Source organism: Haemaphysalis longicornis, unplaced genomic scaffold (genome assembly GCF_048455015.1).
Source record: "Haemaphysalis longicornis isolate Haplotype H1 unplaced genomic scaffold, Haemaphysalis longicornis Haplotype H1 scaffold_2, whole genome shotgun sequence".
In the NCBI taxonomy this organism is placed as follows: Eukaryota; Metazoa; Arthropoda; class Arachnida; order Ixodida; family Ixodidae; genus Haemaphysalis; species Haemaphysalis longicornis.
In genome coordinates this window covers 14,975,699-14,989,020 of record NW_027526295.1, presented here as the reverse complement: position 1 = coordinate 14,989,020, position 13,322 = coordinate 14,975,699, and the positions used below count along the sequence as shown (strand labels likewise).

Genomic DNA, 13,322 nt, shown 5'->3' with positions numbered 1-13,322 from the left:
CCCTTGTGTGGTTCTTCCGGGTCCTTTTTTTGCCGAAGAGCAGTACTCGCAGTAGCCGGCGCATTCAGTGCCGCGGTCTCCGGCGTTTCTTGTTCGCGCGGTCTTTCTCAGTAGTGTTGAATGCGCGATGCCGTTCGAGTGGCACGTTTAGTGATTTGCCAGCGACTGTATTCCATTGATGTGGGCCTCTGCATGTGAGGCTGATGCAGACAATGCCGACCTGCTTTATTCCCGGGTGTACCAATGGCTACAGCAGCAACAATTAAGAGCAACATGGACAGGCACTTCTTCTCGGCTTCCAAAAATGCGACGCTTCGCTCGCTATGGATTAAGGCCATCCCGCGTGCGGGTAAGGAAAAGGATACCATGTTGGGCTAGTTGGTGGTCAGATACAAAGGAAGGAACAGCGCACATTTTAACGAAGAAGCATTGTGGTGTGTAACTCTATCCGTCCTTCGTTAAAATGTGCGCTGTTCGAATTCCTTTGTAGCGGATAAGAAGCTTTCGACAAAGTCCAAAGTGTGCGACTGCCATTTTCACGAACCGGACATCGACAATTGGTTCGTACATGCAATGACGTTCTCTCTGAGGAATTCTCTGCGCGCGTCATCAAATCGTATTTGGTGACGTGCATTTCTATTCCAGATTCCTCCAGCGAGAATGTGCCTTGAATGTGCAAGTTAAGTCGGCGCACAACGCGCTAAGCTACTGCAAGCACGCTGGCAATTAAAGTTGTAGAGTTCGATTTAAATGAAAAAAAAAAAAAACCCCTTGCATACATGTACCCATTTATTACTTTTTTTCTGTTAACCTGCTTTGGTATTTTGTAGCCATATTCACCGTAAGCAAAAAAGATGAGTTGATTTCTAAATAAAAATGCTTGCATGTTTCTATTCATTACTTTGTTTCTCTTAACGAGCCATAATCACCTTAAGCAAAAACGATGTGGAGTTGATTGTAAATAAAAAAAAAACGTTGCATATATTTTTCTACTTTGTGTCTGCCGTAAAGTGTGTACTGTAAAAACCAATAAATTGCTGCAAAGAACTTTATCCTTATTGACATGTAAGCTGGTTTAACTTCGTCAGTTAAATGACTCAATAATTCTTTCAATTAGAGATATTTCGCATTTGCGGAGACGTCGCTTCTTAGTGACGTACGTTTGGTAAAGCTAACTGTTGTCAGGGCAAAACATGGAAAAGATACTATTCTAAAAAGGACGTCGAGAAAATTAGGAAGTTTCGTCTTCGAGTGGCCTTAATTACTAGAGCCACAAAGTGACGTAGCTCCAATTGATGGCGACCTTGCTTCTAATTGGCTGGAAATAAAATGAGCGGTTTCATGATTTTTTTATAAAATTCGGAAGAGTCAATCAAAATAAGCTTTAACGGAGGCTTATTCTACGCTACCAGCTCGCTGCAGACCGTTCACGCTCGTGCTTGACTGCCAGCGAGCAGCCGACGCAAGCGCGCGCAAACTACGATGGGCTTCGTCTGACCTGTTGAAGAAAGCAAAGCAATGAGCCGTAACTAACGGCTTTTACGCCCCACATTAAGCGATCCTGAGCAGCTACTGGAAAGTACTCTGGCCTAGATGTAGTCTGGACGCGGATAACTTGGCGGGTAGCGGGTAGTCTTTAATATTATCGCGCGCTAACGTCATGAAAAGGCCGAAGAGGCATTGGGAGAGGCGCCGTTGCACGCGACGAGCAGCGGCCGGGTAGAGCATAATGCGGCGGTCCCGCCCTCTCGCGGCACGCCGAGAAACGGAGACACCGGCGATGCATGGCGCATGGGGAGAGTTTTACAACTGAACCTATCTAGTAACGTTGACCGAGACGGCGGCCATTTTAAAAATACAGTGGAATCTCGGTCATACGAATCTCTAGGGGCGGCAAAAATATTCGTATCACCCGAAAATTCGTATCATCAGAAAACTAGAAAAAATGGAAATGTGCTGCGCATGCTACAGGCGTCGGCAATATGGCGTCGGCTCTTGCCGCGAAGAGGTGCAGGTAGCTTCAGCAACCGCTTCTAACCTTTTGTTAAAACGAAGCTCAAGGTGTAAATTAAATTGCTCATGCGGGAAAGGAGCTGGCAGTATGGGAGAAGCACTATAAAATGTCATCTACGCCAAATATCCACCGCGGAGGTGGCCCAGCCAGCTGCTGCTAGCGCTCCGAAATTGCCGCAATCACAATGAGGCGCGCGTCTCCCCATTGGCGCAAGTCGTGAGGCTCCTCCCAATGCCGTTAGCGGTAACCGAGGCAGAGGCTGGCGCCTGGGTGCCGGGCTGAATCGTCAGCGCGGGCGTCAAAAGAACGCGCGCTCATCGCCGACGCGACGCGCGCACACGAACTCAAGCGTGAACCGCATGCGATTCGGGCGCGTCGGCGTTTGCGCGCGCGTTCTTTTGACGCCCGCGTCGACGATTTCGCCCCCACGTCAGATTTTACCTCGCTCGTAAAATGACGCGCGACACGCGCGGCAGTGGGAGGAGCCTGCCGACTTGCGCCAACGGGGAGGCACACTCTTCATGGCGCCAGTTTGAAAGCGCTCCGGACAGCCCGCTGGCTCCGCCGGAGATGTTTAGGCTTACCACGGTGGCGGATATTTGATAGGCGCTTTCCCTAGCCGCGCGGACGATGCTTTACAGTGTCGTTTTCGGACACATTATCAGCTCCCTTACTTCATAAGCAACTTCTTTTGTTACTTTTAAGAGCGGTCAGAAGCGGTCGGTCGAGCTACCCGCCCTACTTCGCGGCTGTTGACGCCGCCATGTTGCCGCGGCTTACTGCGCCGCGCGCCGCATGCGAGTGGTATTCGCGGTGGCGTCAGCGCGCCTGTGGCGTGCGCGGCGCGTTTTCGTGAGCAGAAAACGCTTCATGTGGTTCACGCTTAATGATTTTGTGCCTCCGTGCGACCAAGGCCACGCGGCCGCACAAACACTCCCGCCTCCCATCCACGCCGCAGTCATCTGCTCGCGGCTCGCGTGTTCGTATCACCCGCACCGGGTGATAAATGCGAACGGATCATCCGAATTTTTTTACATTGCGTACAATGCATTTTGGCCGGGGAATTTTGAAAATTCGTATCACAACGAAATTCGTATCAACCGAATTCGTATCACCGAGATTCCACTGTACTAGTAAAACCTAGTGCACCCGCAGCCCTAGTCATGGAATCGCCTGATCCGGAGAACAAAACTCTCGCCGAGGAGCTCGGGCTTGCATTTAACAACCTCACACCACAAAAACGCTCAATGCTTCTAAGTGCACGAGCGGCAAGAGTTGTGGGATACGCGGTGGACGGGAAAGCGACCATTCCGCGATAGCCACAACAGACGAACGCCCAGCCGTCGGCACCGCTGCCTCGTCAGCCCCGTCGCGACGGACGAATATAGACTGGTACGTATGTGCCGTATTTTGATTACGGTTAATAATAGTTCAATTTCAGTAGCAGTATCACTTATGCGAGTTGGCCGGTGTCGTGTATGGAAAGCCGTTCGCGCGAGCTCTCTGCTTCGACCAGAAAGATACGAGCGTCAATGCGCGGTGTTAACGGCATTTTTTTCCCCAAGGTCAGAGCAATTTGACGAAGTCGGCGACGAGCGCCAGCATGTCCCAGGAGTGAGCTAATGTAAGGGTCCCTGCCGTAACTGAACAAACTGAAGTTTTCAGTGGTTGTAAACTGGAAACGAGCTCGTAACGACAGCAGCAAGCCAACACCATTCGAAACTTACGCGACGACTGGCACTATCTCGTCGCTTCTTGCTGTTCCTTACTCCCCTCGTTTCTATTTTTACCTTTGCTGGTTGGCGATATGACGGCCAACCTCCTGTGAAGGGATTACGATACGAAGCAAGGTCGCGGCTGTGCGTGCTTGAAATGTTCGTTGGCCCCGAAGAGCCTCGAACCCGAAAATTCGTCTGCGCGACGGCGAGATGTCGAGCTCGGCCGGCGCTATTTTCGTCAGTTTCGTACGCATTGGCGCACACGCTTGCGAGTTCGTTCGGACCTTCAACCGTTTACTCCACCGTTCTTTGTCATAAAAAGAATGTGCAGTATGTTTCATGGGCATTTAGCTCGCTATGCAAGCTGTAAGCCCTGCCTAACATGCGTTTGCTTTTGCCGGCCTCCGCCAATCGCAGAGCATTCCCAAGTGACATCACAGGTTCTGTTGCGGAAAATGAGCTGGTGGGTCGCATGGTCATTTCCATTTTTTCCTAATTATGTAGCTTATTTGAGCGAAGTTTGCGTTATAAGTGGTGTCGTTATGGTTCTAACGAGGCAATCTTTCGAATGAACCAAACTTGTGTTTTCTCTTCATGGCTCCTTCACGCAACTTGAAGGACGTACTATCAGCATTGTGCAACTGCCCTGAAGGAATTTTCCCCAATACAGCATATTTTAACAGTGAAGCTGCTTAGCAAACCGTAATTTGTCGTGTTAGTCATTAAAAATACCAAGAAATTGCCGAGCGCGCACACGAGAGCGCGGGCCTTGCAGCGGTGCCCGGCAGTTAACAAAACCAAGAAAATACCTAGCGCTCGAGTGTGCCTGTCTCATGGCAACCACCCAGCGTCCCCTGCGCACTTTTGTCAAGACCAAGCATACCAACTTAGGGAGAGCGGTTAGAAGTGGTCACTGGATCTACGCGCACCTCTTCCCGCCATGTTGCCGCCGCCGATCGCGTAGCGTGCAGCATGCGGGTGGTATTCGCGGCAGCATCAGCGCGGCACATTTTCACGAGCAGTAAACGCCCCATGCGGTTCACACTTTAGACCCTAACCATGTCAACGAGAGTGCAAAGCTGTGCCCACCTCGTAGCGCCCCCGATTTCTCGTTTCTCTTGCCGTTACTAGCAGTAGACAGTTAGGTTTCAATTCCAAGTCGACCCATTGAATTGTCAAATTTGAAAAAAAAAAAGAAAAAAGGGTCGACCTACAATCGTGTAAATACGGTAGTACTAGCATCAGTGGAACCTCAGTGAAGGCTGTGGGGACCGTTGTTTCCCTATGCCTCGCCTGCACAAGTTTTTGCGAGCTCGGATCCGCCATTTTGGGCAGCTGGCGCATTGCATGAGTCGTGACCTCTTGATGACCCCATGCAACGCGCCGAACCGGCTCGCCACGAACGTATGAGTGAGGGCGCAAGAGAAGGAAGACCGGCTTGTCGCCTTCCTTCGCGCCACCCTCTCCCCGACCAGGAGATGACCTCCCCCCCCCCGAGCTGACCTGCGGGACGCGTGCACATTCCGCTGGGAGTCGACTGGGCAATTTGGTCAGGATCGGTTGGCTCGGCAGTGTCTACTCCGAATGCCCCGATGACGGTGAACCCAGTTGGCTCCACAGACTCTGCTGAGAGATTCTGCTTTGACCGGTCACACGGGATGCCTCCCCTGCTCCCGCGGCCGCGATGACGGATATCAAGGTCTGAGTCCCACGGCTTGAGCGAGCGGCAGGAGCCACTGTCTCCCCGCAAGCGATAGTCGTGTTGTCTGGTATATGCCCTGTATCTGCCAGGCCATAAACCTCACTTTGGATTGCTGGAGCCTGTCTACCGCATGCGAGTACCTGAACCCGGGCGCGAGTCTTCAGATTCCACAGGGGCTAGTGTACGGCGCGTAGCACTTTCTCTACTGAAGCTAGCCGGGGTCCTCTGCTATCCCGTACGTTAGTCCACAAGGCGCGCAAGAAACAAGCCTCCGAGATTGGTGCATAAGAAGCAAGAGATTGGTGCATAAGAAACAAGCTTCAGCAGCAGCATCTATAATCATGCAGTTGCTTTACCTAACCACAAGAAGGGTTCAGTGTTCTCCTCTATGGAAATTGGCAGTGACAACAACGGTAACGATGGTACCAGAATATTGTATTTTGATCACTTCGGCGACCCAGAAAGGATTTTGAAAATTCTTGATACAGCCGCCTTTTGGGGGCAATAACGCGTTCAGTGTTGCAGGGTTTCCTTCCCTTAGCAGCAAAAGGCGAAAGGTTCGCCCAGACAGTCTTGCAAGACCGATTCGCAGCATCGCGTGTCGTGTGCACGTCCATGCAAAGGTCAACCCCAGAAGCTCACCTCAGCGGCATGTCCGTGTCACCCAGTCCCAGCAGCAGCACACGCTTGGCCTGCTCGGCCACGTCCCCGGCGGCCGGGTCACCCCTGGAAGGCCCGGACAGGAAGGGTGCCGGCGTCACCGTCAGCTGGGACTCACTGCAGCCGAGCTTTGCACACCTGTCGAGACACACTGCCACCACCATGACGACCTACCCTTCACCAAGGTTCCCGCCTGCTCCGCCTCGCACAAAGCCCTCCCCCGGGTGGAGACATAGCGACTGCCCCTCTACTGGGAACCCCCCAGCTGCCTCATGGGAAATGTGGGAGTGGCGCATCAGATGGGAGGAAGAGTTCGTCAAAAAAGGGGTGAGGGTTTATCACTGGTTACAGGGGGTGGTGAGAAGACCTCCAGTGCTCTTGCCATGGCCCAAACTTGCGTGCTTCTACACAACCCTTGTTCAACCAGCCAGCCAACTGGCCCCACAAGCTACTAGGCTTGCCCACGAGCACCCCACGGTCAAGGGCAGGCGTTGTTGCACAGCTACGGGGATCAAGTGAAAGCGCTGTCTTTTGTGAGTGCAAAAGACTAGCTGGTAGAAGTCAGTCCCCGATTTCGCTACAAAACCCCAATGGGCGACCTTGGCATGGTTGGATCAGCATTTCAGGGGGGACACTGGTCTTGAGGACCGAAAATTTGACAAAAAATCAATTTTCTGTATTAATTTTATTTGCAGTTTACAGGTCCCAAAGAATGTACGTGCAAAATATCATAGCTGTATCATAAGTATTCACAAAGCTCTCACCCTTTGAAGTCGCCTAAACGACCATTTTTGCCTATGTTTGCAAACTTCGTGCCCTGTTTTCTCAGAACCAATTTTTTCCCCGCATGGTCAGCTGTCGGGTAAAATATCTCGGGATGTACTACAGTTAAACCTCGATATAACGAAGTCGTACTTGGGGCCGCAAATTTCGTTAAATCGAGAATTTCGTAAAATCGAGGTTTCGATTTTACAGTTCATTTAACCAGTTATTGGGGTTTTAACACTTTGGCCCTCGCCAGGCAACAACTGCTATGTAGTTACCTCTCCAATTAAAGCGAAATTTGTACTAAAACTGGCCGCGAAAATTGTGTGAATTAAGAGTTTCAACACTTGGGCAATGGAATTCGGATAGCCGACGGTAGTTCATGTGTCATCGTAAAACCGGTGCTTTTTCCGCAACGCCTCATTAAATATGATAGCAGACTAGGTTTCCACTTTTTCTTTTTTCATTTCGGTCACTACTAAATGCCGCTGTTAGTCAATTGAACCCGCGTCCATGTCCCGTGAACTTCACCCCGCCGAGGTGCTCGTTCGAAGTTACGCCTCTTTTCGTCCATTCAGTGGTAGGCTTAGGCGCGGTGGGCCAATAGCGGAAGGCTGCTATGAAACTTTCGAAAGACTTTTTTCATGTACAAGGGCTCCGCAGTATGGGCGCGTGATTCAACCACAACACTCGAGATAAAACCATGATTGCGAGTTGAGCGGAGTACACGCGGACCGCTTCACTGTGTGGAGCAGCGCTTACGTGATCCGGAAAGCGGAAAGCTTACATTAAAAATCTTCCGGCCAAATTCGATTAAGCAATTACTTTTATGCCCACTGAGCCCTTACGAAACTGATTTCTCCGCACCGCAGCTGTCTAATGAACGCTGGTGAAACGAAGATGACCACGTTCGAAGAGAGCAATTTATTGCCACCAGCACTCGATGTTCAAGCCGTAGTGAAGAAGTCCGTAAGCAGTGCTTGGCGTTTCTTGACCAGGGCGGGCTTTACGTGACGCTCATATGCTGACAGCGCTAACAAGGTCTTAAACATTCGTGTGCACCTGCGTGCCTCCGCAGAACATCGATGGCATCCATCACACTTCGGTGGCTGTCAGTTTCACCGAGCTTCCTCAGGCTCTTGTTCGGAACACTTTTCTTTCTCTTGGAGTGCTCATGCTGCTTACAAGACTCACCTAACGATGCACGAACAAAATATTAATTTGGTTATCAGCGAGCACAACCTAGCGCAGCAGCACCGTGAGCAATGACGCGCAGAAAAAAAAAAGCTTGAAGTAGGCTTCGGTAGCCTAAGCATAGAGGGCGCTGGCGTAGGCAACGATGGAGACGTCAAAATAGTGGCCGCACTATTAAACCGTCTATGACCGCTAGCGGTTTGTGCAGCTTCGTTCTTCGCTTTTAATTGTTGTTAACCGTAGATTTCACCGCTTTTCTTTCATTTTAGCCTTCAAGAGTCAATTTGAGTACTGAATTTTTTCAATGTAGGGCCTGAGAGGCAAAATAAAACGTGCCTCGACCGGAATTTCGTTCTTCCTTTCTTGCCGTGACTTCGTTAAATCGAAAGCGCCGCACAAAATTACTTCGTAAAATCGAGACAAAAATACATGCATTTAGCAAAATTTTGTTAGAAAACTTGAAAAAATTCGTTATATCGCGAATTTCGTTAAATCGAGGTTTGTTATATCGAGGTTCAACTGTAGTTCGATTTAAATCATTTTTGCTGCATTGGAAAGCTTATGAACTGAACAGTGCAATAAAACCACAAAAGTACAGAATTTCTTTTTGTTGGCACAAGGTTTTATGCAGCTAGTTTTACAGAAACATTGTACCGTAAAATCCCGAGCAAGCGCCCCTACCCGGACAAGCGCCCCCCTCCATTCGCGATTGATTTGAAATTTGCGCCAAATCCCGAGCAAGCGCCCCCTGCCTTTTTTTAACCTTGTCTGGCGCTTCACCCATTTTTACAAAACCTCTTACCTAGTTGTTCAGTATTTTCGTTTCTTTTTTTGCTAAATATTTGCATGTTAAATTATAGAATGATGCATTTTTTTGGAAAAATAAACTGTTTGGGCTTACGTATGTCACGTGCAGTATCCCTTCCCCATGCGTAGCCAGCACACGGCCGAAGCCGAAGCTGGCGGAAACGTGAGCCAGCCGGAGCCAGCATAGCTGCTGACAGTCGCCATTTGCCATTATCGAAAAACGTGTGGACCGTCCCACGTGTGCGGGACGTAAGCGAGAAGGATGCATTCGTACACAGTGAAAAACAAGGTTGAGGTTGTAGAATGGCATCGACAAACCGGCAGAAACGTGCACGCGACTATTTGCGTCCATATTGAGTTCCGGTCCGCTACTGTAAAAACTTTCGCGGGATAGGTATTGGGGGAGGGGGGGACGCTAGCTCGGGATAATACGCCGCCATTTTGAATTTCGGTCGACGACCGAGCAAGGGCCCCCCTCAAAAATTCCTCAAATTATCTGTTACCACAGGGGGGGCGCTTGCTCGGGATTTTACGGTAAATTGATAACCTGACATTTAGAATTTTACAGCGTTTGCAGAAACCATGCTAAAATTACTGCAGTGGTATAGTTGCACTCCCTGGTCCTTCTAGAGCACAAAGGGATAAAAGCTATTTGAGTATTTCATAGGTACATAATGAAAAAATTGCCCGAAACGGAGTGACATAACATGTTGTACAACTCTAAACTTGCACCCCATAGACGAAAACTGACTGCATATTTGTGCTCAGGATTTTGAAATACACTCAATGTGTAAATCTCCAGCACCTAGGTTAAAAAATAACAAAAATGTCCTCAAGACCAGTGTCCCCCCCTTCAGGGACTGCCCCCAATCTATGCCATGCTTTTCAAATTTTGTTTCACAGAAAAATAAGGACACCCTGGAAAGATGTTCTAAAATTGTCCAAAAATTTCTTTGGGAAATTTCATTTTCAATTCCAAGCACTTTTCCAATGTCCCAAACTATGTCACTGAAAAGCCCATACTTTAAGGGGGGACGTGGCTTTCAAAATCAACTTTTTTATTTCTTTGTGGATTTTGATGAAAATTGGCACAGCAACTGGAAATGCACCATAAAAATTTCAAGGTAATATTTCAAAAACTTTTTTTATTCATTAAATTTTCTTTCTGTTGCGCTTGTACCGAGCTTGAGCGACTTATAAAACACGACAGAAAACTTGTTTGAAGTGCTTTGCATTCCCAAATGAATGGACGAGGTCGTGACAGTTATAGAATTTTTTTTTACAACACAATGTGTTTTTATTTTTCATTTTTTTAGAGGTTAATGTGCAACAGCCATGTCGACTGTGAATGACTCTTTGAATAAAAAAATCACAAAGAACAAATCTGGAAAACCAAGAGTGTCATGACCTGAACTGCTCATCAAGGAATGTAATGCAAGAAACGGAATTAAAATAGACCCAGCGGTCACAAAGAAATCCCTGGTACAAGCGTCACAGGTGGCAAAAAAAACTGTTTTGAGAAAACGGCTTCCGAAGTTGCAACATAGGTTTCACTTATCAAAAGTCGTCACGGTTGTAGCCTTTCATTGTCCTTTTGAAGATGGGGCTTCTGGAAGGCCTTGCCTTGAAATTGGAGTGCCTTTTACAGCCTTTCTCTTCCCACAGAACATCATTTTAAACGGAGGGGGAGATGGCTTTCAATGCAAAGTAGGTTAGCTGGCTGGCTGAATCGCACTGGACAACTTCCCTTTGCAGTGTTGTTCCCATGGCAACAAGTGCAGCATTTTTTTTTTGCTTAATTTTGAAAATTACTGGCTTCTTTTACGTTTTATTACTTTGCCTGGCGCAGCAACTTAGTACTCATACGTGCAGGAGTTCATTGCCAAAAGTTTGCATATCACAAGGATGCAAATGAGCTACTTTGAAACTTGGTATAATATTGTCCATAACTCCAACTTTGATGGAAGGTTTTTTTTTTCACTACTTTTGACGTTCAAGGCATCTAATATTTCTCACAGCACAGTCAGTATGCCCTAAGCAATAGATTATATGCATTGGTATCAGTAATTTCCATTAAAAAATCACTTAAATGCTGCAACAGTACGGTAAATTTTTAACGCAGAGAACATATTTTTATTCCTGTATTCCTAACTCAAACCTGTTTGCATGATTATTAGAAGTGCACGGGAAACGTTGCGCAAGAAAGGCGATATCGCTCGCGTGCATCGCTGCGCACGCTTACTGCGACATATCGTACTTTGATTATCTATGATATGGCTTGTCAGGTCGCTTCTGAGATTAAATCTAATGTCACAGGCATTAATTACAACTACTGGCGTTCAATAGTAACCGGCTGCGCAGACATGTGATGCTTCAATGCGCATTGGCTATGCCGTGCGCACCGCAACGTTTGATGCGTCGACCGTTTCTTTCCAAAGCCTAGTGAGCCCACAATCAAAACACAGCAATAACTAAGCGTGTAAACATCGTAAATCTGACTGAAAGTTCACTTCACGAACCGCTATCGCAAGCGCGCACACCGCGTCGCCCTCCGGATTCTGGCGACGGTAGAGTCACGCGCACCATGAAGCGTTTGATGACCTCCGCCTTTCGAGCCACACAACTTCTCGTAATCTGGCTCGTGATCTCAGGCCTTCCCATCGCGGTAACGTCCGCGTTGACTACCACAGACTGAACAGAAACTTGGCCGAGCGAAGCAGCGAAAATGAACTCAAACCGCCCACACTACGCAGCTCAGGCGGCCGCCATCTTGCATTGCGCCGTGACACCCAATCAGGAGGGTCGTCTTAGCGCGCCCTGACCGGAGGACGAATAGTGCTTCAGCATCTATTTCTAGCTTCGTTTGTGTGTCGTTTCTTTTCTGCCGTTCGTGCGTTTGTGAATGAGCGAAGATAAAAGAGACGAGCGGAACCGGAAAGACGAACACTCGCCCGATCTAACGATATCGAAATGGCCGCGCCCGGTGGCACCGTTGCGGAGATACAGCGCTCTAAAAATTGCCGTTTTTTCGCCCTTTTGCACTGATAGTTTGTCACCGCACCTGGCAAAACTATTTTTTATGCCACTCTGCGATGCTTTTCAGAGGAAAAACTTTGCAGACGCACAGAACCGCGCCTGGCAAAAGTATTTTTTATACCACTCTGCGACGCTTTTCAGTGGAAAAACTTTGCAGACGCACAGAATAGGAAACATAGAAGCCGAATATGTGGCTTAAAAAAAAAAACTATGTTTTGGTCATTTTTCTGAAGTTGAAAGCCGCGTCCCCCCTTAACTCTTTCGCTACCGCGCCTATAAAAATCGACCAATTTGATCCGATACTTTTGGGAGCGCCTTTTCATAGCGTTCCAGGCGTTTCTCGAACAAGTAAAGCTGTTCGGAGTTAGATCAGAAAATGGCCTTTCAAAATCAGTTTTGTTTTCATTTTTGCAACGGAAACGCGATTTTTGACACGCTTTTGAATCACCTGGGTGTGGAAAAGGGGCGTGGTCATCGTGCGTCACGGCTACCAACGAAGAATGCGTGCAACTCGTAATTACTCTGCAGCAGCGCTTGTTTTTTGCTATCGGGGCGTGAATGGTGAACCAGCAAACGATTTTCAATCGTCAGGTTCGCGCTCTGACAGTAATAAACCCAGAAATCGGCTGAAAATGTCAAGCAGTGCCTGGTTGCAAAGCTACTTTATGATGTTAGGCAGTTTTATTGCCTTTGCGCAAGTTGTTCTAAGTACTGTGTTAGTTCTACTTACCCCAGGACCATTCGCAAACAGTTTACAGCAGTTTCGGTTTCGTTTCTGCATCGCGAAATTCATATTTAGCGCTACTACGCAGTTACCCAACTTAAGGCTACCTGCCATGGTGCCTGAAGCGTCCGCGACTGATCCTCGAACAAAGCACGCCACTCCTGATTTCCCCCCACCCTAACCCGATTTCTGCGATAAGAACTTCAGATGCAAGTCAAAAGGTCACACCCAGTCGCCAGATATCTGTTCCGCCGAGGACAGCGCTTCAAACCGGCCTTACACTGCCAGCTGTTCGCCTTCCAGTTTCGTTTCCATGCGAGGGTATATCCGGGTGTCTAATGTTGCTGCTTAGTTGAACTGTCTATTCGGACGGAGTCTCTGATAAGTTTTTGTACTGTTTCATTTGAAAAATGTTAGGTGGCGCTGCAATAGAGGAGGCTCGTTGTGCTGATCTTTTTTAGCGCGCTACTAATACTCGGCCAAAGATCGCACAGCACGATTCTAGCTCATCGTACCTCATTTTTGCAAAGAAGGCTACAATTGCGAGTAAGAAGATGATAATAAAGCTCAGCTTTATGTTTTGAGAGATAACTGACCGTGAACGACAACAAGCATCAGCCACGGCGTTGCGTTTTCAACTTCATGCATGTTTTTTTCTGCATCGCGTGCTTGTTCCAAATATTGTGCTCGCTGTAAATGCAA

The 13,322-nt window shown here is 48.2% G+C and overlaps 1 protein-coding gene across 6 annotated transcripts in view; it reads right to left on the bottom strand.

Moving 5' to 3' along the window:
* Positions 1-13,322, bottom strand: part of LOC144168766 (DNA-dependent protein kinase catalytic subunit-like) — a 477,503-nt gene that overhangs the window by 185,202 nt on the left and 278,979 nt on the right. For all 6 annotated transcript variants that reach the window (XM_077697734.1, XM_077697729.1, XM_077697730.1 and 3 more), the window contains exon 57: positions 6,077-6,160. In XM_077697734.1, the coding sequence (XP_077553860.1) occupies positions 6,077-6,160 (84 nt within the window). The remainder of the gene's footprint in view (positions 1-6,076; positions 6,161-13,322) is intronic.